Raw genomic sequence first — 26,837 nt, 5'->3', positions numbered from 1 at the left:
TGCTGCTGCAGAGGTGGCTGAGGCAGCCAGGCCCAATTCCACAGCTTTGCTGAGAAATACGGTCCCTGGGAGAGCAGGGGGGTCCCTAAGAGGGCAGGGGGGTCCCTCGGAGGGCAGGGGGTCCCTCGGATGGCAGGGGCGTCCATGGGAGAGCAGGGGGGTTCCCTGGGAGAGCAGGGGGTCCCTGGGAGGGCAGGGGTTACCTGGGAGAGCAGGGGTGTCCCTCGGAGGGCAGGGGGTCCCTCGGAGGGCAGGGGGTCCCTGGGAGAGCAGGGGGGTCCCTCGGAGGGCAGGGGGTCCCTGGGAGAGCAGGGGTGTCCCTCGGAGGGCAGGGGGTCCCTGGGAGGGCAGGGGGGACCCTGGGAGGGCAGGGGGTCCCTCGGATGGCAGGGGGGTCCCTCGGAGGGCAGGGGGTCCCTGGGAGGGCAGGGGTGGTCCCTCAGAGGGCAGAGTACCCAGAAGGGGCCGGGGTCAGCCTTGGCCTTGGGCTGGCATGCCGCCACCCTCTGCCGCGGGCTACTTCTCTGTCACCAGGACAGCGCCCGACTCATCTGCTCTCCACACGACATGGATTCACCGAGCACCTCCTGTGCCAGCGGTCGCCCACCGATGGTCCGTGAGGTCCGAAAGGTTGGCGACCGCTGTCCTGTGCCCAGGTACTTGGGTGCAGGGGTCACACGGGGCCCCTGCCCTGGCAGCGTGGGGGCCGCCTCATCAAACCACCCGCACCACAAGGTAGGAGCGTGACTCTGAGCAGCGCTGGGCAGGGCGGCCCTGGGCGGAGGGCCCCGGAGCAGGGCCTTTCCGCTGAGAAGGAGGGCACGGGGAGGAAGGAGAGGGCCTTTCCGCTGAGAAGGAGGGCACGGAGAGGAAGGAGAGGGCCTTTCCGCTGAGAAGGAGGGCACGGAGAAGGAGGAGCAGGGCCTTTCCGCTGAGAAGGAGGGCACGGAGAGGGAGGAGAGGGCCTTTCCGCTGAGAAGGAGGGCACGGAGAGGGAGGAGAGAGCCTTTCCGCTGAGAAGGAGGGCACGGAGAGGGAGGAGAGGGCCTTTCCGCTGAGAAGGAGGGCACGGAGAGGAAGGAGAGGGCCTTTCCGCTGAGAAGGAGGGCACGGAGAGGGAGGAGAGAGCCTTTCCGCTGAGGAAGGGCACGGGGAGGAAGGAGCCTTTCCGCTGAGAAGGAGGGCACGCGGGGAGGAAGGAGCAGGGGTGCGGGACCAGCACGTGCAAAGGGCCGGTGGCGGGTGGGCGGGGCGGGCGAGCTGGGAGGGGCTGCGGGCAGAACCCAGGGCTCGGGGAAGTTAGCCTTTCAGGAGACCACAGGCAAACTCCTGCACGGGTGGCCATCTGCCTCCGCCAGACTGGCACACGGCCGAGTGCCCGGGCCTGCCCCCGCCCCACGCCTGGCCCCCGCCCCTGCTCAGCGCTGAGTGACCATTCAGGAATTACAATGCAAGGACACTGGTTACTTGGGAATAAATACGCTCTCAGAGTTACCCCCCCCACACACCCCCCCCACACACACACACCCCCACACACACACCCACACACACACCCACACACACACAGCACCGCGGTGCCCAGAAGGATGATGTGCCAGAATGAAACTAAGCCCCTCCCCTGGACACACGCCTGCCTCTGACACCTCAGACAGGGGTCCCTGCCGCCAAGCCCTGAGGGTGCACGGGGCTGGCTGCTGTGGGAGGGAGGGAGGGAGGGAAGGAGGGAGGGAAGGGAAAGGAGGGAAGGGAGGGAGGGAGGGAAGGGAAGGGTGATAGATTGATGAAAGGATGGATGGATGATGGCTGATGGGTTGGTAGGTGATGGGTGGGTGGGTGAGTAGGTAGATGGGGGGATGAATGGAGGGGTGGGTGGGTGGATGATGGCTAATGGGTTGGTAGGTGATGGGTGGGTGGGTGAGTAGGTAGATGGGGGGATGAATGGAGGGGTGGGTGGGTGGATGATGGCTAATGGGTTGGTAGGTGATGGGTGGGTGGGTGAGTAGGTAGATGGGGGGATGAATGGAGGGGTGGGTGGGTGGATGATGGCTAATGGGTTGGTAGGTGATGGGTGGGTGGGTGAGTAGGTAGATGGGGGGATGAATGAAGGGGTGGGTAGGTGGATGGATGATGGCTAATGGGTTGGTAGGTGAATGGGTGGATGAGTAGGTAGATGGGGGGATGAATGGAGGGGTGGGTGGGTGGATGGATGATGGCTAATGGGTTGGTAGGTGATGGGTGGGTGGGTGAGTAGGTAGATGGGGGGATGAATGGAGGGGTGGGTGGGTGGATGATGGCTAATGGGTTGGTAGGTGATGGGTGGGTGGGTGAGTAGGTAGATGGGGGATGAATGGAGGGGTGGGTGGGTGGATGATGGCTAATGGGTTGGTAGGTGATGGGTGGGTGGGTGAGTAGGTAGATGGGGGGATGAATGAAGGGGTGGGTAGGTGGATGGATGATGGCTAATGGGTTGGTAGGTGAATGGGTGGATGAGTAGGTAGATGGGGGGATGAATGGAGGGGTGGGTGGGTGGATGGATGATGGCTAATGGGTTGGTAGGTGATGGGTGGGTGGGTGAGTAGGTAGATGGGGGATGAATGGAGGGGTGGGTGGGTGGATGATGGCTAATGGGTTGGTAGGTGAATGGATGGATGAGTAGGTAGATGGGGGATGAATGGAGGGGTGGGTGGGTGGATGATGGCTAATGGATTGGTAGGTGAATGGATGGATGAGTAGGTAGATGGGGGGATGAATGGAGGGGTGGGTGGGTGGATGGATGATGGCTGTAAAGGGATGATGGGTGAGGAAGATGGTGGGAGTCATGCAGCTGAGATCCAACACTGCCCCTTCTGGTCCTGCTTCCTGCTCCCAGGCTCTGCCCCGCCCCCCCACCCCACCCTGGGGAGCAGTAGTGGGACCTGCTTCCTGCTTCCCAGGCTCTGCCCCCCCCCCCACCCTGGGGAGCAGTAGTGGGACCTGCTTCCTGCTTCCCAGGCTCTGCCCCCCCCCCTTGGGGGCAGTAGTGGGACCTCCTAGGCAGCCCCCGGGCTCTTTCCCTCTCAAACCTCCCTTCAGGCGAAGCGGGACTTTTTCCAAAGATGAGGTCATGTTTGTGGACACCCACACGCAGGCGTGGCCTTTCAGAGCGGCTGCCAGCAGACAAGGTGCCCTGTGGGGGACTGATTCCTGGAAGTCCTCAGCGTGGATGTGTGGGGCCCGAGCTGCAGGCTCCCGGCCTCTCCACACCACACAGTGCAGGCGCCGCTAGTCCTCTAACCACTCAGCCGCCTCTGGCCGTGGCGGAGCCTCCAATTGCTCACCCTCCAGGGCTGGGCACTGGCCCTCACCCACAGCCGCGTCCCTCACCCCCCACCCTGAGGGCCACCTCCTCTGTGTGGTGAGCTCACAGCAGGGAGTGATGACAGTACCCGGACCTGTGCCGTGACAGAGGTAAGCTCGGGCCCGGGCAGGTGGTCAGGGAAGGCTTCCCGGAAGAAGTGCCATTCAAGCTGAGACCTCAGCTCCTGCTCCGCTCAGAGCTGCCTCACTTGCGCAGGTAGACGGGGCAGGTCCCGGCACCGCAGGAGCTCAGAGCACCAGGCGGGGGCTCCTTCCCTTGGGCTCGGCCGCTGCAGCGGGCGGAGCTGCGGGCACTTGGACCTTCCCTCCTGTCATCTTTGCTCAGCGTCAGCCCAGCGCACGCTGCTCCCTGGTACTGGCCCATGTGGGCTCCGATGGAGGAACCCGGCGGCTCCGGGCCACCCTCAGGAGCTCCGGCAACAGGACGTCCCAGCCCTGACTTCTCTCCCAGACCCCACGCAGGGGGCCGCGGGCGCCGGGCAGGAGGGCAGCTGGGGCTCCCCCGGTTCTGCCCAGAGCTGGACCAGGAGGCCGAGTGCACTCACCCGAGCCTGCTGGTGTAGGTCTGGCCCTGGACACAGTCGTCAGGGGGCGCCAGGGGGTTAAACCAGAAGTTGGCAAAGCACTTGTTGGTGTCGGAGAGGGAGCGCTCAAAGCCATAGTCGCTGGAGGAAGAAAGAACTTCCATCAGGAGGCAGCGGGGGCGGGGGGACGCGGCGGGGGGGGCAGGAGAGGAGTCACAGAGGTGCATCCCCAGGGCCCTGCATCAGAGGGGAGACCAGCCTGAACGCCTCCAGCAGCTCCAGGTGAGAGGGGTGCCAAGGGGATTCTGGGAACTCACAGGAGAGCACTAAGCTCAGCCTGGGTGTCCTGGAGGGCTGCCTGGAGGTGGTGCGCCGAACCTCTTAGGAAGAGCAGGAGGCCGGGGAAGAGAGGTGAGGGGCCCTGCAGGGGGACCGGCCCCTGCACGCTGGTGCTGGGAGTACAGGGGGAGGCGGCCGGAGTGCAAGGGACAGGATGCGAGGGTGAGGATGGCTGGGAGGCAGGCGGGTGGGCCGAGGCCTCGTGAGCTGGGTTCCGGAACCCAGACATTGTCCCGGGGGCAGTGGGCACCCAGGAGAGGGGAGCAGGGCAGGGCGGTGGGGGGGGGGGGGTGCAGCAGGCCCTGGCTCCTCCCCCCACTGCCTGCAGTGGCTCTACACCCAGGCCCGGATTTTTCTACCCCTTCCTCGCTGCGGGCCAGACCCGGGGCCCAGTTCCAGGACTCAGAGCAAGGCCGGAGCGACAGGGTGCCTGAGACCAGGTCGCGGAGGCACGGGGGCCCCGCCCCCCGCCTGGCCTGCATCTGGCCACCAGAGCAGCCCGGGGCCTGAACCCTCACCAGAGGAAGTCGGAGTCCTGGCACGGGCACACTTGGGCCGTGAGCGCCGACGTGAAGTTTCTCCCGTTGACGCACCACGACGTGGCCTTCCTCTTCCGGAAGCTCCTGCGCTGGCCCATGAGGCAGCGGTCGCCCTGCAGCGGCAGCGTGGGGAGGGGTGGGTCCCTCTCACAAGTGGGGAAACGGAGGCCCAGGAGGGAAGGGGCGTGTCTGAAGGCAAGCTGGGCAGCCTCCTTCCCCTCCCACCCACGGCACCATGTGACAGAGGCAAGCTCGGAGCCCAGGGCAGGTGGTCAGGGCAGGCTTCCTGGAGGAAGTGGCATTCAAGCTGTCTGGGCTGGAGGGGACACAGGGCTGCTGGAAACGGGCGGGGCCCCTTTAAGTTCCTCAGGCCCCAGGGCTGCAGGCCCCGTGCAGGCGCTGGAACCAGCCACGGCCTGGAGGGCTCATGTGGACACACAGTAGGTCCGTAGCCTGTGGTCCTGCGACAGGCCCCTCCTGCGCTCCCGGCCGCCCCACACCCGGCCTGCGCCCGGGGGAGGCCATCTCGTTCCCACCAAGCCCCTGGGAGCGAGTGCCAGACCTTCTGCCGTGGAAACGCGTGTGGAGATTAGGGCGTAGGGCGTCAGGTCATGTCCCATACGTGCGCCGTGTCACCCTCCCAGGATCCCAAGCCCTGGCCCCCAAGCACACCTGACGCCGCGGTTGGGTTGGGGCCCAGAGACCTGTGCCCCGAGTGTGACTGAGCCCCAAGCAGCCAGGCTCCAAGAAGGGGCCAGAAACCCCGGGAGGACTGGCGTCTAGGGCTGGAGGAGGAGGGGACTCTGCTGGGGGAGGTGGGCCTGCGGGGAGGGCTGGAGGAGGGGGGGCCCAGGGCCTGGGGGGGGGAATCTGCTGGGGGAGGTGGGCCTGCAGGGAGGGCTGGAGGAGGAGGGGACTCTGCTGGGGGAGGTGGGCCTGCAGGGAGGGCTGGAGGAGGAGGGGACTCTGCTGGGGGAGGTGGGCCTGCGGGGAGGGCTGGAGGAGGAGGGGAATCTGCTGGGGGAGGTGGGCCTGCGGGGAGGGCTGGAGGAGGAGGGGCCCAGGGCCTGGTGGGGGGGGAATCTGCTGGGGGAGGTGGGCCTGCGGGGAGGGCTGGAGGAGGGGGGGCCCAGGGCCTGGTGGGGGGGGAATCTGCTGGGGGAGGTGGGCCTGCGGGGAGGGCTGGAGGAGGAGGGGCCCAGGGCCTGGGGGGGGGGACTCTGCTAGGGGAGGTGGGCTGCGGGGAGGGCTGGAGGAGGAGGGGCCCAGGGCCTGGCGGGGGGGGATCTGCTGGGGGAGGTGGGCCTGCGGGGAGCCCTCCCGCCCTCCCGCCCTCCCGCGGGCGCCGCCCACCTGCAGGTTGGTGAGGTCCCAGGCGCCATAGTCCTCCGCGCGGCAGGGCCTGGGGAAGGACGGCCGGAAGTCCACCTTGACCAGCTCCCACTCGGAGCGGTAGCTGATGTGGCCGAAGATGCTGGAGGCGAAGAGGCAGGAAACCTCACGTGGGCCCGGCGGTCCCCTCGCCCCTTGGCCTCGGTCCCCACCTGCACCAGGCCGCCCCCCCCCCCCCCCGCCGGGGCCACCAGGGACCACACCGCCATCTGCTCAGCCTCAGACCCAGACGCCCGGGCCAGGCCCGCTGGGCTCAGGGAGCGCCCGCACCCGCCCGTCCGCAATCGGGGCCTCACTGCGCAACGTGCCTGAGCACCCTCCCAACGCCAATAACAACGACGGTAACAGTAATAATAAGGTGTCAACTCGAGAGGCAGGATGGGCAGTGGCTCAGAGGCAGCTGGGACTCTGGCCGCGCCTCTCAGCAGCCAGGAGGTCTGGGCAGGGAAAGGGTGTCCCCCAATCGGGGCAGACGAGTGGCCACCCTTGTGGCTGGGGGAGGCCAGGAGGAGGCAGGTGGGGGGATGAGGGGAGAGCGAGGGAGGGGGTCTGGGGTCAGCGGTGAGCCACCTTGGAGCAGCGGGGGCCAAGGTGGCCTCGGCACAGCCTCCCGGGGGCCCGCCCGCCCCCGCCCCGGGCACTCACGTGATGACCAGCGTCTCCTCGCCCGGCTCGCTCAGCAGCCCGTCCACGAACACGGACGTGTCGGTGAAGTTGTAGGTGCTCCACGTGAGGCCCTCGTCGGTGCTGAACCTGGGGACGGGGAGCGCCAGCGTCCGCGGGCAGCAGGGGCCTCCCCGTGCCCAGCTCCGCTGCCGCCCCGGACCCAGCCCTGCCTGTGCCCCGGGACCAGCGCCGCCAGCTGAGGCGGCCGGGAGAGCAGTGAGGAGGGAGCCGTGCGCCCCCAGGGCCACCCAGCACCCAGGCCCCATCTGGACCCCTAGCTTTGCTCTCTCCTGGGAGGCCAGCAGTGGACACCTGCCGACACCAAGTGGCACCCACATCTGCTTAGCAACAACCCCAAGGAGTCAGGGTGCTGCCTGGCACCCCTGGATTGCAGCGCCCCCAACGCCCCAGCCCGGCCAGGGCTGCTAGGCCAGTGACAGCAGCTACCTGCCTCCCAGCGCAGCGTCACGGTGCTGCTGGCTCTGAGTGCAGAAAGCCCTTTCAGACTGAAGTGATACTGGCTTCCTGGCTGCTCCCCGACTCTGCCTTCTGGATCCAGAGTTCAGACCTGCCCTCCCTGCTCCACAGAGCCCTTCAGATGTGCGGAGCTGACGGCAAACCCTCTCCCCCTGAGCACATGCTGTTGGTTTCCCGGTCTGGCCCCACCTCCTCTACTTAAATCATTCCTATTGATGCTTAAAAGTCACCTCCTCCGGGAAGCCCTCCTTGCTCCCCTAGACTATAGCGGGGGCCTCTTCTGGGCCCTGCAGCCCCAGGCCGCCCTTGGGGTGCTGCACTGTCACCTCTGTTTCCTTATCTCCCCACGCCCGGCCCGGGGCAGCTGCTCGGGCAGGTGTGCCCGCCTTGCCGCCAGCCCCGCGGTGGGGTTCAGTGCCGTTGTCCCGGGCCCCACGGGGAGGGGGACGCTCTGAGGGGCTCCCCCGTGGAGAGAAGCCGCCCGCCCCGACGTTACTTGAGGATCTTCAAGGGGATGGAGCTGTCCTTGACGGCCACGATCACCCCGCCGTGGTCCAGGTAGAGGATGTGGTGCTCCTCCTCGAACACCTGCAGGGACGCGGCACTGAGGGCGGCCTCGCCGGGAGCAGAGCCGGCCCTGCGCAGGCCGGGCGGCAGCCGAGGCCAGCCCCCTTGGCCAGGCCGGGCTGGAGCTCCCCCCACCCCCCGGGCCATGCCAGGCTTTGCCGCCCCACGTAGACTCCGCCCACGGGGCATGGACAGATGGCGAATGCCAGTTTCCAGAGCAGCGAGGGGCGGGCGGAAGGACAGTGCGGGTAGACACTGCGGCGGGGGGGGGGGGCGGGGAGGGGGGGGCCCTCTCTGAGACACTCGCCAGAAAGGCCGACGACAGGAAGATGGGCGAGAAGGAAGGGAATTAAAAGAGCAGTCAGGCCGGCCAGCGTGGCTCAGTGGTTAACTGTCAACCTATGATCCGGGAGGTCGCAGTTCGGTTCCTGGTCAGGGCACATGTCTGGGGTGTGGGTTCGGTCCCCTGTAAGGGGGCGTGCAGAAGGCAGCCCAGCAATGGTTCTCTCTCAGCATTGACGCCTCTCTCTCTCTCTCTCTCCCCTCCTCTCTCTGAAATAATAAAAAACACATTTTTTTTTTTTAAAAGAGCAGTTAGGTTGCACATCCTCAGTAACAGCAGCAAAACCCTACTTGACGTTAGGCCAGCGCCAGTGCTGCCTCCTCCAGGAAGCCCTCCCGGTGCCAGGGCGCTAACGGGTTCTCCCCGGTTACGCCCCACGGTGCTCACTGCTGCCGACTCCACGGCCGCAGCTGCAGGGCTCAGAGGACGGGCTGCCTGGTGCCCTGTGTCCTAACCGTCAGCTGGGCTGAGCGTGCTGCCTGCGGCCACGGTAACAGGCAGATTCCTGGGTGAGGGAGGTGACAGACAGCCCCACAGGCATAAGCGTGGGCCTCTGTACAAGGGGGCTCCGGGGTTTCCCAAACTCCCAGCAGGCTCTCAGGGGCGCGGGCACCCTGGCTGTGGCTGTCTGTGCCCTGGCCAGCCCCAGGCAGCAGGGCGAGGGGCAGCATCCTCAACCCCATTTCTCCGTGTCCTGCCTCCCCTGCACCCGGTCCCAGGGCCTCCCTGAGCACTTTCGGGCTGCTGTTTCCTTCGGCCCGGGCGGGGGGGGGGGGGCGGGTGCCGTTAACTGCACACACTGCTGGCCTTTGATGCACGTGCTGAGAGCTCTCAGCCCCTCCTGGTCACAGGCACGGGGTCTGGCCTGAGCGCGCCCGCTCGTGCCCTTCCCGACCTTTGTCCCACCTGGTCCCCGGCCTCTCCCACCCCGAGCCAACTCCCAAAGCCAGCTCCGCGGTTCCCCTCCCCTGACACCCTCAGGTGCTTACGTGCATGCCCCTCCTCTCCTCCCGGGGCACTCGAGCTCCCTGCATCCCCCCATCATTTGGGAGGGGAGCCACACCCCGAGGGCAGGCCCACCCTCAGCACCTGAGCTGACAGTCTCCCCTGAATCCGAACACCCCCAGTTTGAGATCTAAGCCAGGGGCCAGGCGCCGAGCACGGGTCCTGGGAGTGAGAGACCCTGTGGCTCCCCCGACGCTGAACGACAGCTGCTGACCTTTAGGGACGTTCAGACAACCGCCACTGGCTCCGAGCGACGGAAATATTATCGCACGATAAATCGCTTTTGCCCTTTTCAAAATGCCTTGTTTCTGGCACAGTGATAAAAAGCACTGGGCCCTCGATCAAGGCTGCGGCGCTGGGGGTGCGCTGGGGACCGGCATGCCTGTGGGAGGGCCCCCCGGAGAGGGGCTGCGGTTGGGGTGCTGGGGTATGAAAAGGGGCCTAAAACCCAAGCTCTTCCAGCGATGGGAAGGGGACACGCACACCAAGGTCTAGGGCAGCCTTGGGCAAACTACGGCCCATGGGCCGGATCCGGCTGTTCTATCCGGTTCTCTTGCTCTCCACTCCGCTCCTTTACTTTGAATTTATATTAGTTCACACAAACACTCCATCCATGCTTTTGTTCCGGCCCTCCGGTCCAGCTTAAGAACCCATTGTGGCCCTCGAGTCAAAAAGTTTGCCCACCCCTGGTCTAGAGCGTGCGCGTAAGGGTTTCAAGCAGAAATGGTCCCTCCGTGAAGGTGGCGGACCCACAGGCCTCCTTGCTGCTGGAAGTGAGTGGGGGGTGCCCAGGCCAGGCCCCTCCTGGCAGAACGCAGGGTCGGCTACTGAGCCCCCAGCCGCTGCACAGGTGCGTCCACCTCCTCCTCCCTCGGCTCCCGTTTCCCTGAGCTCCACAGGCCGCACAGAGCACGAGGTGGGTGCGGGGGGAGCGTGTCCGCCTCATGCTCTTTCCCTTCCTGTCTCCTTCTCTCGGGACAAATCCCATCCTCACCCGGGGGAGCATCCAGACTGACTGCAGCCTCCAGGCTCATCGCGGCCCCCCCAGGCTCACCGCGGCCCCCCCCAGGCTCACCGTGGCCCCTCCAGGCTCACCGCGGCCCTCCCAGGCTCACCACGGGCCCCAGGCTCACCGCGGCCCCCCCCCCCCCCAGGCTCACCGTGGCCCCTCCAGGCTCACTGCAGGCCCCCAGGCTCACCGCGGCCCCCCCCCCCAGGCTCACCATGGGCCCCAGGCTCACCACGGCCCCCCCAGGCTCACCGCGGCCCCCAGCCTCACTGCAGCCCCCAACCTCCTCTTCCCATTCCTTCTTTCTCCTCCATGACTCCACCCAGCAGCCTCCCTGCCGGGACCCCGGGGTCGTCCATGCCCCCACTTCTTGGCCTCTGAGTCGCACTCAGCCGATGCCTTGGAGCCCTCAGGTGGCTTCCTGAGGGGACAGGCCGGCACCCCCCCCCACATACCCCCCCCCCCCACCGTCCTGGTATTCACTTCCTTTGCTTCCACGTTCACGGTACCGTGTGTGACCGCGTGGAGCTGAGCCAGGTCCAGCAATGGCCGTGGAACAGCTGGTGGCCTGGGCCAGCGGGGATGTAACATCTGCCGTGTGTCCAGCCGCCCACTGGGAAGGAGGGGTCACAGAGCGAGCACGGGGTGGGCGCAGCCCCGCCCTGCCTCCTCACCTGCCGCCAGGTCCTCCCGCAGTCCGACGTGATGTACATTTCCTCCTTATATTCCACCAGCTGGGAGCCCAGGTTACCTGGTCCAGAAGGAAGGGGCAGGGTTGTTCTAGGCCCAGCCAGCTCCCCGCTTACCACGGTCTGAGCCAGACAAGTCCCCGAGAGGGGCCCTGTGCCTGGTCTAACCTCCCACCAGCAGAGCCGCCCGACGGTGCGCCCTGTCTGCGTCCGTCTGATGGTGACGGGCCCACTGTGACTGCTCTGCTCGGTCCCTGGCCGAGTCTGTGGTTAAAGGGTCAACCTTGCCCAAAAGAAGCCAGCCCCACATCTCCAGCCTGACCCAGCTGACCCAGGTGCAGGCAGCGCCCCGTTTCAGGGGACCCCCGGGTGATGAGTGCGGTTGCAGAATAAGAAGCGTGGAGTGGCGGTGGGTGTGCGTGTGCGAACAGGGATAAGAGGCCCTTCGTTCTCTCTGCTGCGGCCTTCACCAACATAGGAGAAGCACCTGGCAATTGAGCTCCAAGATGGTTGGCTCCCCTGATTCAAACAGCCCCTCTGTTCCAACTGCAAGACAAGTTACTCTCAAGGCTACATTCTTGCACCCCCCTCCTCCTGCTGGGTTACAACTCAGGGATAATTGGTAGAAAGTCCCCTTTCCCTCTCCCTCTTCCTAACTTTCACTCTAAGAATGCCTTCCAGGCTTTGGGAGACGCTGATAAAGACACCTCCCTAGACCATCTGCCAAGAGTAAAAAAAAGCAAACAAACTTTTCAAAGACGACCCCCCTGATGTCTGCTCATCTCCATTTGTCCCCCAACCCCCCTCCCTGCCTTGTCACCTAGCAACAGCAGCCAAGGCTCTGAAAGGGGGAACAGCTTTTGCTCTTTGCCCTTGTACTGTTGAGCAATGCACCGGCCCTTTCCGTTCAGGGGAAGGAAAAATAAACGTTCCCTCTGCATCTATCTCTCCTTTCAGTCATGAATCCTTTCACAGCCCGCGTCACTGGCCAGAAACCCTGACAGTGAGGAACAGGTTCGAGGGGATATGGGCCAGGCAGGCCACTGGGGACATGCAGCCCTGGTGGGCTTTGAGCTGGGGCAGGACAGCTGGGTTTGTCTTTGGAAACGGCTCCCAGGGGGGGGGGTCAGGTTCAGGGGAGACCAGAGGCGGGTCCAGGGAAGCCGGGAGCAGTCCAGGTGAGCAGGAGAGAAAGCACGTGGTAGGTGCTCATGAAATATCTGTTGAGTGGATTTTGGGGGGTGTGAGGTGGGCACCAAAGGTGGGGGGGGGGAGCCAGGAGGCTCTTCCTTGTGGTTCCCTTCAGTCCCAGTACCGGCGGGTGGGTGGGTCACCAGCCTTGATGGCCACTCCAGCCTTAATGGGGCTCCCACTTACTGGTAATCCTGGGGCTGGTGCTAGAGTGGGAGGAACCCCAAGCCAGTATCCAAGCCAACGCCAGCTAACAGATGAGGAACCTGAGCCTAACGGGCTCCCACAGAAACCACGGTGGCCACCAAGAGAGCGTGCACTGGAGACCGGTCCCGTGGCCTCAGGGCCAGGTCCCTCCTGCCCTCCACAGCCTCCTGGAGGGTCATGAACAACGGCAGAGGCTGAGGGGCCAGGTTTGCTAGGCCTCGCTGTGCCCTGTGGTCTTGGCAGGGACAGGGGTCCGAGCGCCCAGGAAGACGGAGGACCTGCAATGAGGACACCCCCTCCTGGAGCCCCAGAGGCCCCTGCCCCGGGCGACCTGCATAATGCTTCCTGTTTGAAGCCTTATTCATGCAGCACTCTCAGGGGTATCTTATCCAGAGTCAAGTTTAGACGTCATTGGAGAATTCCAAAGGACATGGATTGTCCGGGAACAGTCAAAGTGATTCCAAGGAGAGAAGCTGAGGGTTTGTGTGCCTGTCTTCCTTCTTGAGGTCCAACCAAGCATTAATACATCCATCCATCACCCTTCCATCCATCACCCATCCATCCATCCATCATCCATCCATCCATCCATCCATCCATCCATCCATCACCCATCCACCCACCCACCCATCTATCCATCCATCTATCCATCCTACACATCCACCCATCACCCATCCATCACCCTATTCACCCACCCACCCACCCATCCATCCATCACCCATCCACCCAGCCACCCATCCATGCATCCATCACCCATCCATCCATCCATCCATCCATCATCTATCCATCCTACACATCCACCCATCACCCACCCATCACCCATCCATCACCCATCCATCCACCCACTCACCCACCCATCCATCACCCATCCATCCATCACCCATCCATCCATCACCCATCCACCCACCCACCCACCCATCCATCCATCCATCATCTATCCATCCTACACATCCACCCATCACCCATCCATCCATCCATCATCTATCCATCCATCCATCCATCCATCCATCATCTATCCATCCTACACATCCACCCATCACCCATCCATCCATCCATCATCTATCCATCCATCCATCCATCCATCATCTATCCATCCTACACATCCACCCATCACCCATCCACCCATCCATCCATCCATCATCTATCCATCCTACACATCCACCCATCACCCATTCACCCATCACCCATCCATCCACCCATCCACCTATCCACCTATCCATCCACCCATCCATCCATCCATCACCCATCCACCCACCCATCCATCTATCCATCCATCACCCATCCATCCACCCATCCATCTATCCATCACCCATCCACCCACCCATCCATCCATCCATCCATCATCTATCCATCCTACACATCCACCCATCACCCATCCATCCATCCATCATCTATCCATCCTACACATCCACCCATCACCCATCCACCCATCCATCCATCCATCATCTATACATCCTACACATCCACCCATCACCCATCCACCCATCACCCATCCATCCACCCATCCACCTATCCACCTATCCATCCACCCATCCATCCATCCATCACCCATCCACCCACCCATCCATCTATCCATCCATCACCCATCCATCCACCCATCCATCTATCCATCACCCATCCACCCACCCATCCATCCATCCATCCATCATCTATCCATCCTACACATCCACCCATCACCCATTTACCCATCCATCCATCCATCATCTATCCATCCTACACATCCACCCATCACCCATCCACCCATCACCCATCCATCCACCCATCCACCTATCCACCTATCCATCCACCCATCCATCCATCCATCACCCATCCACCCACCCATCCATCTATCCATCCATCACCCATCCATCCACCCATCCATCTATCCATCACCCATCCACCCACCCATCCATCCATCCATCCATCATCTATCCATCCTACACATCCACCCATCACCCATCCATCCACCCACCCACCGACCCATCCATCACCCATCCACCCATCTACCCACCCGTCCATCCACTGATGCATCCATCCATCCACCCATCATCTATCATCCATCCATCTACCTATTCATCTACCCATCTATCCATCCCTCCCACCCTCCCTCCATCCATCCATCACCCACCCATCCATCCATACACCCACCCTTCATCTATCCATCCCACACATCCAACCATCACCCATCCATCCACCCATCCACCCACCCACCCACTCACCCATCAATCCATGTATCTGTCTATCACCCATCCATCCATTCATCCATCCACCCATCATCTATTCACCCATTCATCTATCATCCATCCATCCACCTACCCGTCCACCCATCTATCCATCCCTCTCTCCCTCCCTCCCTCCATCAATCCATCCATCCGTCCATCCATCCATCCATCCATTCATCCATCCACCCATCATCTATTCACCCATTCATCTATCATCCATCCATCCACCTACCCGTCCACCCATCTATCTATCCCTCTCTCCCTCCCTCCCTCCATCCATCCATCATCCATCCATCCATCCATTCATCCATCCACCCACCTTCCCATTCGGCCAACAGGTATCATGTGCCCACCTGGCCCACGCATTCACCCTCCTGGTTTCCCATGACAGCTGAGCCTCCAGGAGCTGTCACTGCCCCTCAATACACCCCATCAGCGGCCCATGGCCAACAAGTTTCACCCGCGAGGACAAGCTTCCCTCGTGCCGCTGTGATGGCGGCCTCCTACCTGCACCCATGATGAGGCCGGGCGCAGTCTCCTTGGTGTGTACAGTGCCCGACACGTAGGGGTTGTCTGCCCAGAGCAGGTGCAGGTGCAGGTGGCAGTCGGGCTACAGGATGAGGAAGAAAGCCACAGTTAGCACCTGGCGGGAGCGCTGTCCCCAGGGAAGGTAGGACCGAGGCCGGACCCACCCCTGTGGCTTTTGGGTGGGAAGGCAGGGCCAGCAGCACCTCCAGGGAGTGGCTGGAGGTGGGAAGAGGCTCTGAGAATGACTACAGGTGAAGACCGTCAGCTCGGGGCCCGGTGAAGCAGGTGGGCCCCTCCGGGAGGCTCTCTCAGCGTGGCTGCCAGCGGGGGCCCCACCACACAGTGCTGGCCACGGAGCGTGACCCCTGGAGCCTGCACCGCCCTCACTCACCCTCATTCATTCATCCACCCAGAACCTTCACTGTGGCCTTGGGTGTGGCCACGCAGCCCAGCATCCGGGCACAGCTGTGTGACAGCCGTGAGCCCGCCCTCGGCGAGAGGCAGAGAGGCCGGTGCCCCCCCGGAGCCTGGTTCCTCGCAGACATCAGCGCCCGCCTCACCCGCAGCCGCGCCGGGGCCCTGGCCGGAGGGGCCGCAACGCCAGCTGTGATAACCACTTCAGGAGCGATTCACGCGGACGGGTCCGCAGTTAAGCGTTTCCCCGGGGCCGCGGTGGGGCTGGGCCTATCACGGAGGACACCTGGACCCCACAGCCGCGCTCCGAGCCCCTCAGGTGTCCGTCCCCGCGTGGGGTGCGCTTGCAGGCCGATCGGGGCCAGCAGCCTCCCAGAATGAGGGTCACTGCGGTGCCCTGTCCCGGCACTGGCTGGGCCAGACCCCTCCTGTCTCCTCCGTGGCTGCCCGCACCCCGGCTCCCCCGGAGAGAACAGACAAGCCGAGGAGGATGTGTCCTGTGTCCTCCCTGACTGTCCCTAAGCCTCGGAGGGTCAAGGCCGCAATCTTGCCTCACCCCTGTCACGTCCATAATAGTCTACAGAACCATGGGACGCGGGACGACGTCCAAGGTCCCACACAGCTCCGTCCAGGGCGCCAGAGACTGCGCAGGGCATCGACCCATAAGCCGTCAGCCAGGGCTGCCCGAACCGGCTGCAGCCGGGGTTGGGGGGTGAGGGGGTGCGGCGAGGACCCTGCTTCTCCTCTCCTTCCAATCCAGCCTGAGCCCGAGGCAGGCTCCGGGGTCTGGCTGGCTGAGCCCACCTGGACACCGTAGGAATCCCTGCCCCCTGCCCCCAGGAGCAGGACAGCCACAGAGGCCGCAGCATGTCCACAGACGTCAAAGGGGCTTCTGGGGTGACAACTCTGGGGTCAGCCTTCTGGGCTCCCCAACGCAAGGCATGCATCTGGCCTGGAGCGTGGGCACATGGAGCCGTGGAAAAGGTGGGGCTCTGAATCCTTAGAGCCCCCTCCACGCTGTGTGCCTCGGGGGAAACCGCTGGCTGTCTCTGAGCCTCAGGGTCTTCCTCTGTGAACAGGGCGGTAACCTCTCCGCACGGGATTGCAGGGCTGCCGGAGAAGGTTGGGGTCCAGGTCCCCTGGACAAGGCTCTGCCTGACTGTTTACCAACAAGGAAAGTCATCATTTCCTAGGCTCGCTCTTCCTCTCCCCTCCCCTCCCCTCCCCTCTCCTGTTCTCCCCTCCCCTCCTCTCCCCTCCCCTCTCCTGTTCTCCCCTCCCCTCCCCTCCCCTCCCCTCCCCTGCCCTCTCCTCTGAAAACATCTCCAGTTTAGAAATACCACAGGACTGAGCGCCCGGAGATCCCCATTGGAACTCGGCAGGTGCGGCTCATTGTGAGGGAAACGCTGGCCTCCCTGTGTGTGGAGCGGAGCCCCCAGTGCCCGGCCGCCTCCAGGGCACAGGGGGAAGGCGGCCCACTGACATCCGGGAGGTCCCTGCTCTTCAGTGTGTGTTGACAGCTTTTGCTTGTGGTCCATTTCAGAAGGACTTCCCAAGTCAACAATGAAACTGTTTCATAAATTGGATATTGATCCGGGTCGGACAGCGTGGTGGGGGGCCCCAGGGCCCTGTGCAGTCGGAGACGAGCTTTACTGTCTGTTTTGGGGTCTTAAGAACGAGTTGGCTGCGCCCCACGCGCTCAGGCTCCATGTGTGTGGATGGCGGGAGCGGGGAGTCTGCAGGCAGGTGCGGGGCGCGGGACGGGGCGATGGCGACGGGGCCCAGTGCAGTCGGCCCTGCCCACAGCGGGACGCGCGGCTGGGTGAGGACACAGGCCGAGAACCCAGGTGGCCACGCTGGTCCCCTGCGTCCCCCTCCCCGGCCACGAGGACCACAGGAGGGAGGAGCCGCTGAGCCACCCTTCGCTTTCTGTCTTCTGTGCCCAACGGGGTTCCCACGCCTTGTCCCCTCCTTGCTCAGCGGGGGTCTGGGCTGCCTGGCTGGCCCGCACCCCCACCTGCCTCCCCCTGGGTTATCTTAAGGCCGGGACATCAATCTCTCAGAAGCCACCTCCTTATTGAGACAGGAATCTATTCTTAGCAAACCCCGCTTTGACGGATGATAGAAAGCGCGCCCCCACAGCGCCTGCTCTCGGAAGTAGGTCGGCGGCGCTCTTATCCTCCGTTACCAGCCCGACGGGAGGGGGCGTAGGTGGAGGGGTGGCAGGCCCCGAGCTGGTGGGGTCAGCCCGACTCAGCAAGGGGTGTCCCTGCCCGGGCGGGGCTTCCTCAGAGCCCCCAGGGGTGGGGTTCTCTGTTTGGAAGGAGGAGGAGCCCATCCCGCCTGGACTGGGCCCACCGCGGCCCCGGCCCTGGAAAGCAGACGCCGTTACTCCCTTTACGGAGGAGGAGGAGAGCGGGGGGCAGGCTCGGGCACCCCCAGAGCACATCCTGCCTGCGAGGGCCTTCGAGGCCAGAGAGACACAGACCGAGCAGCGAGCCTGTCCCAGCGCAGCTGCTCCGTGGAGGGGCATCTGGGCAGGGTCTACCTGCCTGCGTGGTGTGTCTCATTGCGTCCTGCCCACGGGCACAGGCTTCCCCGCCTTCCTTCCTCTGCCACGAAGCTGTGGGGGCACCGACTGGCCGGCCGAGCCCAGGGAGTCATGGGGACCCGAGACGGCAGCCCTGTGCACTCAGCCTTGGGCCCTGCTCCCGCTCCGGGGGCCCCGCTGGGGAAGGCGGGCGGGGGGGGGGGGGGGGAGGCTGTGGGGGGGCGGCTCCCAGGAGCAAGGACAGGCGGGCCCACCGAGCCGCCTGCCTCCGGCCAGACGCCTGTGGCCCCCCCGTCTCCGCCCTGCACACCTGCTGCTCCCGAGTGCCCACCCCAGGCCAGGGCTGCTTTCTTTCCATCCTCACGGGCACTGGCCTGCGTGCCACCCGGGTCCCCTGGGAAATCCACGCCTTGTCTCCCACCCACCCAACCCCCGAGGCGGCCAAGACCCTGGGCAGCCGGGCCTGGGGCAGGGCCTGGAATGGGTGACATCCGGGCTGTGGCCCAGCCCCCGCCCCGGGCAGAGCGCACTCCCTGGCCCTCAGCGTCAGCCAGTGGGGTCTGAGACGGAACGTGGCGGGCTTGCCAGGAGCTCGCCTGCCTCTGCCCACCCTCTGCGTGTTCCTGAGGACGTGCCCGGGCGTCCCGGGGGGCGGGGGTGCCAGGCACACGGCGCACAGCCCGCCCCTGAGGTGCGTGCCTGGCGGAGCCCAGACACAGGACTGGGGACCGAGAGTGCTGTTTGGGGGTTTGTTACGCAGCGACGTTGCGGCAGGAGCTCACGGCCACGTGTCCCTCTCTGTCCTCCAGTTAACGCTCCTGTGGAGCAAGTAGCACCCGCAACCCGTCCGCCCGCAACCCTGTCCACCGTGACCCCGTCCACCGCGACCCTGTCTACCCGCGACCCCGTCCACCGTGACCCCGTCCACCCCCCTGTCCACCCACAACCCCATCCACCATGACGCCGTCCACCCGCGACCCCGTCCACCCGCAACCCCGTCCGCCGCGACCCCGTCCGCCGTGACCCTGTCCGCCGTGACCCCGTCCGCCGCACTGAGAACGGTGGTCCCGTCCCTCCAATGGCCCTGCCCAACGGCACCCTCCCTGACCTCGGGGTCCCGGGCAGTGTCGCGGCCTGCAGGCGCGAGGCGAGCGCAGACACTCACGGGCTGGCAGTTGGTCGGCTTCCCGTTCATGTCCTCGCTGGGCGGCCTCAGGTGGTCCCAGTCGCGGCCCTTGTTGTAGGTTATGAGCGTCATCACCTTCCCGTTGACTTTCTGGTTCGCCAAGAAGACGCCCTTCACCCCGTGCACCTGGGACAGAGACACAGGGGCCTGGAGACCTGGCCGGAGCCCCCCGCCATGGCCGGGCGTCCGAGAGCCCCCGGCCAAGAGCTCTCTGCACGCGGCCTGTTCACCTGACCCCAGCCCGGAGCCAGGGCCGCCTCACGCTCTGAAGACGAGTGGGCGCGGGGGACAGGAGGCCCGGCCCCGACCCGCAGACGGTGCTTCCCCCGACGCCGAGCTGTCCCCCCACCGGAGGCAGATGCCGGCCGCTGGACAGCAGCAGAGCCCGGGGCCCCAACAGGCCTGTGCGTCAGGGTCCCCCGTCGGCGGGCAGAGCTCCCGCTTCAGCCCCCTCCCCGCCCCCTTGCCCCCGTGGACCGCAGGGCCTGGGCCGATGGAACTGTTTGGGGCTTTCCTCCGAGACCCCCAAAGTGCCAGGTAGCAAGGGCAAGGACCCACGCCACCCTGGCCTGCCCTGGCCCAGCTCACTCTGCCTTCATCCTCAAGGCCAGCCCCGCCCCCCAGGGGCCCATGGCCATGACCCAAACACCCCCCCAGTCGTTACTAAACTGGCTCAGAAGAAATGGCCACGTATCAGCGGTTTCCAATAGTTCAACATGCTGGTTCCGCAGGGACGACCCTCTCCTGGAAGCTACTTAGTCGCAGCCTCAGACCCAGCCACGGAGAGCCCCCCTGAGCCCCCACTGAGCCCCCCCTCCGTCCTCGCATGGATTCCTGTGTGTCTGTGTGTCCCCTCTGGATCCTGATAGGACACCTGCCATCAGACCTCCTCTCCAGACCCTTCACTAATGACAGCTGCAAAGACCCTTTTTCCAAATATGGTCCCGGTCCCCGGCTCTGGGACGGCTGTGGCCACGCCTCCTGGGGTCTCTGTGGGGCCACTGCCATGGCTGTGTCCCGTGCTGGGCGGCCCCGGGCTCCACATTTAGAGGGAGGAGAGAGGGGAGCCAAGGAGAGGGACAGAGAGAGTGAGAAGGAACTGCACAGACATCGACAGACAGACGGAGGGCAGAGGAGACGGGGCAGGGGAGAGGCTGGGGGAGAGAGGGCCTGAGCCAGAGTGGGGGCCACAGCCACTGTCCCTCAGGCCAAACCGGCCTGGGCTGGCTGTGAGCGGGACGAGGGGGCAGAAGGGCTTCATGGATGACCCCGCGGTCCCTTCGTAACAGGACCTCTAACGCCAACCCCAGCTGAGCAGGGCGCCAGCCCCGCAGCGAATCCCAGCCTCCTCGCCAGCACCTGCGCCACTCAGCTTGCTCTCGTCACATTTCACGTGTCGTCAAAACAAGCAACTCTCTGCTGCTCCGGGCCCGTGGAGCCCTCCCATCCGGTCCTTTAGGAAATATTTGCAGAACCCGGAGACGGAGAATTAGAGAGAAGGCGGGGGGAGGAGGGGCGGGCAGGGCCAGGGTCCCACCTCCAGGACGTCCACCATCACGCCCGCCTCCGCCTGCCGGGAGCTGCGCACGTCCTCCAGCACCAGCGAGTAGAACACGCCGCGCGGGTCCGACTGGTACAGGTTGTACGTGTCCGTCTGGTACCACTCCTGCACCGCCACCAACACCTGGCTCTCGTCCGTGCTGATGACCTGCAGGTCCTGGGGGCGCGGCGGGAGAGCACAGGGTCAGAGGCCACGGCGGAGGGGGAGTGAGGCCCACCTGGGGGTGGGGCCTGCCTGGCTCCTCCCTCTCAGCTCTGTGGCTTCCACGTTCCCACCTTAAAAATGGGGTGCCAGCCTGACCCTCCACACTGGGCTGCAGCAGGGAGGACCAGCACAGGGGTGGGGCCGTGAGGCCTCCTGGTCCCCGCCCAGGTCAGGCTATGTGCCCATCTGTCCCTGTAAGAGACGGGCAGCAGCCCGGGGTCCAGGTCCCAAAGCCAGGGGGGCAGGAAGGGATCTGGTGTCCACCTAACCCAGTGGTCGGCAAACTGCCGCTCTGTTGACTAATGAGTTTGCCGACCACTGGAATAGGGGCTTAATCACAAGGAACAACAACAGCCTGTAATTATTGGACTGGAGAGTCTAGGTCAGTGGTCGGCAAACTCATTAGTCAACAGAGCCGCAGTTTAGTAACAACTAGTGTCAGGAAAGAGAAGGGTGGGGAGCGAGAAGGGTGGGGAGCGAGGAGGAGAGGGAGGCCTAGACCAGCCTGGAGGCTCACCGGTAAGTGACGTTTCTCCTGAAACATCACATGGGAGGCGTTCTGGGGAGAACAGGCTGGCAGAGGGGAGAGCAAGGCAGGGGCCCTGAGAGAGGACCAAGCTGGGCATGTGGGAGGCTGGCGCGGAGGGGGCAGGGAGAGCAGCTGGAGGAGGCCCGGCCACAGTGCCCTCGTCCATCCCGACCCGGGGTCACCACCCATCCGTGTGAGAGTCCTGTGCCCTCGAGTGAGTGCAGGCTCAGGTCGTGGCCACGGGGGTGACGGGGGAGGGGGTGGGGGGGCGAGGGAACCTCTCACCTTCGGCAGTGCGTACTTCGGCAGCTTCATCAGGGCAAAGTCATTATGACGATAAGACACGTAGTATCTGGTCTGGTTGCTTGACGTTGCCTAACAGGAGAGAGAGCACGCTTTTGAGGGGTTAGGTTCTCTTTCCAGCCAGATCCTCATAAACTAAAAACCACACTTTGTATTCAGCACGCCCCCCCGCCCAAAAAAATGCCCTTTTACTTTGTACCTGCTCTGCCTGAAATAGACAAACTCCTATTCATCCTTCAAAGCCCCATACCAAAACACCCCTCCTCTGCGAAGTCTTCCCCCACCTCCTTCAGTTAGAACGACTCTTCCCTCCTCCCCCTGTTGCCCTGCAGCTGAGTTATGGAACAAGGTGGAATGAGCTATCCAGGAAAGGCCAGCGCCCTGGCCTGGGGATTGGCTTCGTGGGGCCGTTGCGGGGGTGCCTGCAGCCACAGCCACAGCCACAGCCACAGCCACAGCCACAGCCACAGGGAAACTGTGAATTAGTGGCACTTAAAAATCCAACTGCCCCCTGCCCGGGTGTCTGCATTTCCCCTTATACTCCCCGTCACCTGCTGCCCGCTCCCGAGAGCCGCAGTCCCAGACCTTAAAGAAGATGAACTCGTCCTGCAGGAGCAGAGACCTGTGGTCGATGGGGCCTGCGAATAGCGAGCTCAGCTTCCTGCTGGAGCAGTTGTGGACGTGGGCGGTGACGTACCGGGTTCCTGCGGAGGAGAGCCATCGGGCAGCTGAAATCTCCATCGAGTCGCCCAGACACACTGAAGGCTGGGCCGTCCTGGCCCCGTCGGCCCCCGCTGGTACCATCCCGGGGGTTTGTTGGTGGGCTGGCATTTTAAGGGACTTGTCCTGTGGCCACACCCACTGCTGTGGGGTGGGGGTGGGGGGCTCTGGGCCACGAGCTCTTTACCCCTCAGGAAGCTGTCGGTGAGCCCATCTTACAGGTGAGGAGACAGAGGCCGAGAGAGAGGTTAGGTGCGAGTCTAAAGCACGGCCATCCGGCTGCCACCACGTTTCCTACGCCTGTGTCGCCTACGGCTGCTTTCAGAGCAGCAGAGCCCACTGGTGGCAGTGACCACGTGGCCCGCCAGCCGAGTCACCAGCTGGCCCCTGACGGGGAAGCGCTGACCGGGTCAAAGCCCAGCAGGTGAGCACCGGAACCTGAGCGCGGGGTGAGCCACACCTGCCTGCGGTCCATGCCCCTCCGCTCCTACCCTCGGTGCCTGCACCCCACGGCACCTGGACCCCCGGCGGGAGGACCTCAGACTGACCCAAATGGACTGGCAGGAGCCCCGCACGTGCCCACCTACCCAGTCTGCCCTGGGCCCGTGCAGTCACCCACGGGAGGGATGGCACTGGGCCACGGTGGGCACGCACAATGCCGACCCTGGCAGGGACCCCTCCCCCCTCCGGGGACCCCTCCTGCCCGAACAGGGTGGGCCTGAGTGTCGCTCTGCCCCTTTGCAGAGTTCACAGCGAGCAACGCTGAGCGTGCACTGGCCAGGCAGCCACAGTCTTTCTTTCCGGGCCGTCTTCCTGGGGTTTGGGGGCTCCCCGGAATTGTAGGAGGGGTTAGAGCCATGTGCTGTGGGGAGTTCCTCCCTCCAGCTTGTGAGGCAGGGGTGGGGTTCAGACACAGGAACAAAAGTGGGGCCCAGGCAGGGGGCCAGAGGAGCCGTTAAGCCTTTCACTGGCGGGGCAGCCTCGGCCCCGGTTCCTCCATCTAAATGCGTCTGAACGCTCACCTCGGGGAGTGTGGGTCCAGCGACTCAGCAGCACGTCAGACACACAGTCAGCCACCCTGTGCCACTGTCATGGTCTCCCGAACCCGCCACGTCCCCTCAAAGCGGCCTCATCACTCCCTGCAGCCAACACTGCATGTCCTGCCCACGGCCTGCCTGGCTGGACACGTGGTGGGGACCGGCCTACGTCAGGCCTAAAGGTGGCAAGTCACTCGCTCACTCATTCATTCATTCACTTACCTGTTAACTCACTCACTTACCTGTTAACTCACTCACTTACCTGTTAACTCACTCATTCACTTACCTGTTAACTCACTCACTTACCTGTTAACTCACTCACTCATTCATTCACTCACTTACCTGTTAACTCACTCACTCATTCATTCACTTACCTGTTAACTCACTCACTCACTCATTCATTCACTTACCTGTTAACTCACTCACTCACTCACTCATTCACTTACCTGTTAACTTACTCACTCACTCATTCATTCACTTACCTGTTAACTCACTCACTCACTCATTCATTCACTTACCTGTTAACTCACTCACTCACTCATTCACTTACCTGTTAACTCACTCACTCCCTCATTCATTCACTTACCTGTTAACTCACTCACTCACTCACTCATTCATTCACTTACCTGTTAACTCACTCACTCACTCATTCATTCACTTACCTGTTAACTCACTCACTCATTTACTCAATCACTCACCCACTCTCTCAATCACTCACTCTCTCACTTACTCAACCACTCTCTCAATCACTCACCCACTCTCTCAATCACTCTCTCACTCACTCACTCCCTCCCTTCTCTCATTCACTGACTGTCTCACGGTGGTGAGGCCCGTGTTCCAGGCCAGGTGCCAAGACAGATGAACACCACTCTGGTGGCGCCGAGGGGCTGTACAGTGGGAAAGCCCTGGTTTACGGCAGTTGCCCGTGTCTGTGCTGTAACAGCCACCGTGGCCATTCTCCAGCCGCCAGGAGGGATTTGCCCATGGAGCCGAGAAGGGGCGTGGCCACGTGGCTCTCCTGACGCAGCAGCAGCTGCTGCTCTGGGGGAAGCAGACGGACCGACAGTCTCGGATCCAGGGAGGAGCTGAGGGTTGGGAAAGGTGGCAGGACCTGCAGCAGCTTCCTCTGGAGCTCCCTCATGACCCACTTCACAGCCGGAGAGACTGAGGTGCAGGGAGATGAGGTCGCTTGTCCAGGCTCACGGGGTGGCACAGGCGAGCTGGGAGCTGCCGGCCTTGAATCTACCTCCACGGAGCCCGCCCCCCACAGGGGACTGCTGCTCGCACGTGTCAGTGCCCATGTCAGTGGGAACCTGCGGAGGGCCCCGCTCCCAGAGAAACCAGCAGGAGGAGGTGTGGGGCCCGGTGTCCCCAGGGGAGTATGGCCAGAGCAGGGACTGCAGGCAGGTGGGGCCCTCCCCACCCTCCCCTCCCTGCTGCCCCCTGGCCGCACCTGCAAGATGGCTGATTGTGTCTGCTGCCCCCACAGCCAGGGGCAGGGGTCTCTGTTCACCTGAGTCCCCAGCATGGAGCCCCACCCCACGGAGGGGGAGCCGGTGGAGGCCCCCTCAGAACTCGGCAAGCCTGGGGTGGGACTGGGTGAGCGGGCGACACTCGGCGCTCAGGGGCCAGAACAAATGGCCCTGGAACAGACTTCCCACCGGAGCGAAGCGCCCAGCTTCCGGTTCCCTCCCTCCGAGAACAAGTGCGTTGAAGATGATGCTGCAGCCCACACGCAAAGCTGGCCGTGCGGGGCCCGCGGCCGAGGACAGTGGCTCCGGGGGACGGCGCTCGAGGACAACGGTGTGGGCCCCGGCCCTGGCTCACCTCCCGCAGGGTCATGGGCCTCCATGTGGACCAGGTCCGCGTCGGCGCCCACTCCAGACTCAGCCCTGGAAAAGAAGGGGCTCAGGTTGGCATTGGGAATGGGGTCCCCAAGACTGGCATGGTGCCGGTGTCAGTGTCCCGCGCCTCATGTAGCCACGTGGCCTCCCGAGTCGGAGACCACTCTCGCTGTGGGTCGGAGGCCAGTCCTCTCCAAGGCACCCCGGCTCCTGCGGGGGTGCGCCTGGCAGGGACCGGGTTTGCTGAGCGTTCTATCTGCATCGTCTCCACAGGAGACGTCCCTTACGCAAGACGTTCCCATGGCATGTGTGTGTGTGTGTGTGTGTGTGTGTGTGTGTGTGTGCGTGTGTGTGTGTGTGCGTGTGTGTGTGTGTGTGTTTTGGGGGGCATTTTGCTTTGTTTTTGATCAAAATGAACTTGGGAGCCAGGGGCAGGCCTGGGAAATCTCCCTAATTCTGCAGATGAGGAAACAGGCTCAGAGAATCAAAGCGCCGGCCCTGAGGGGGCACAGCTGTCAGAGGCAGAGGCGGGCTTCCCTCCAGGACTCGCCGTTCCCCCAGGGCTCCCGGCCACCCACCCACCACAGTGCATCCCGGGAAGTCACTGGTCTCGGCTGCTGCTCCCCTCCCCGCCACAGCGATAGTGGCTCAGGGGCTCAGGCACACGGCGGGCACGTGCCTGGAACCCAGCGGGCACCGTGGCTGCGGAGGGAGCCGCCAGGGAGGCTGAGGAGGAGGGACCGCAGCTCCGAGGGCTGTGCGCTCAGGGGACCAGGGCGGGCTGGCTGCATCAGCCTCAGAATAGAGCCCCAGGCCCGCAGATGTGCCATGGGGGAGCGAGTGGGGACCCCTGTAGTGCCCTGACCTTTGACCTGTGGGCGCCAGCACCAGTCACTCTGACCCTCAGTGGAGTCTCGATGGCAGGGGGAAGTGCTGATCTAGGCTTCCGTGAACAGAGCACCTGTGAGGCCCTGTGACGGCGCTCTCCTGCCTGCATTCCTCTTTCCTGAGCAAAGAGGGCCGCTGTCCCCTTACCAAGGAGCTCGGACGGTCCGCAGGGGCTGCGCGGTGACATGTGGCCTCCCAGTCCGCGAGCTGTCCGTCCGTAATGACACCAGCCTGTTCCTCACTCATCCTCCCTCATTCACTCTCCCTCCCTCCCTCATTCACTCCCTCATTCACTCACTCACTCACTCACTCCTTCCCTCCCTCCCTCCCTCACTCATTCATTCACTCACTCACTCATTCACTCACTCTCTCACTCTTTCATTCACTCTCTCCCTCCCTCACTCATTCATTCATTCATTCACTCACTCACTCATTCACTCACTCACTCATTCATTCATTCATTCACTCACTCCTTCCCTCACTCACACATTTGTTCACTCACTCATTTCAATCCCTCATTCACTCACTCACTCATTTACTTACTCATCTATTCATTCAGTCACTCATTC

At 63.7% G+C, this 26,837-nt stretch overlaps 1 protein-coding gene across 2 annotated transcripts in view; it reads right to left on the bottom strand.

The window, feature by feature from the left end:
• Window positions 1-26,837, bottom strand: part of SORCS2 (sortilin related VPS10 domain containing receptor 2) — a 293,979-nt gene that overhangs the window by 18,899 nt on the left and 248,243 nt on the right. For both annotated transcript variants that reach the window (XM_080660810.1, XM_080660811.1), the window contains exons 6-17: window positions 25,364-25,428; window positions 22,365-22,483; window positions 21,762-21,851; window positions 20,720-20,899; window positions 19,162-19,308; window positions 15,011-15,113; window positions 10,893-10,969; window positions 7,791-7,882; window positions 6,797-6,904; window positions 6,113-6,233; window positions 4,739-4,872; window positions 3,903-4,022 (exon numbers count right to left, since the gene is read on the bottom strand). In XM_080660810.1, the coding sequence (XP_080516936.1) occupies window positions 3,903-4,022; window positions 4,739-4,872; window positions 6,113-6,233; window positions 6,797-6,904; window positions 7,791-7,882; window positions 10,893-10,969; window positions 15,011-15,113; window positions 19,162-19,308; window positions 20,720-20,899; window positions 21,762-21,851; window positions 22,365-22,483; window positions 25,364-25,428 (1,356 nt within the window). The remainder of the gene's footprint in view (window positions 1-3,902; window positions 4,023-4,738; window positions 4,873-6,112; window positions 6,234-6,796; window positions 6,905-7,790; window positions 7,883-10,892; window positions 10,970-15,010; window positions 15,114-19,161; window positions 19,309-20,719; window positions 20,900-21,761; window positions 21,852-22,364; window positions 22,484-25,363; window positions 25,429-26,837) is intronic.

This window comes from Plecotus auritus, assembly GCF_963455305.1.
Source record: "Plecotus auritus genome assembly, chromosome: 1".
Taxonomy (NCBI): domain Eukaryota; kingdom Metazoa; phylum Chordata; class Mammalia; order Chiroptera; family Vespertilionidae; genus Plecotus; species Plecotus auritus.
This window is presented reverse-complemented; position numbering and strand designations above follow the sequence as displayed.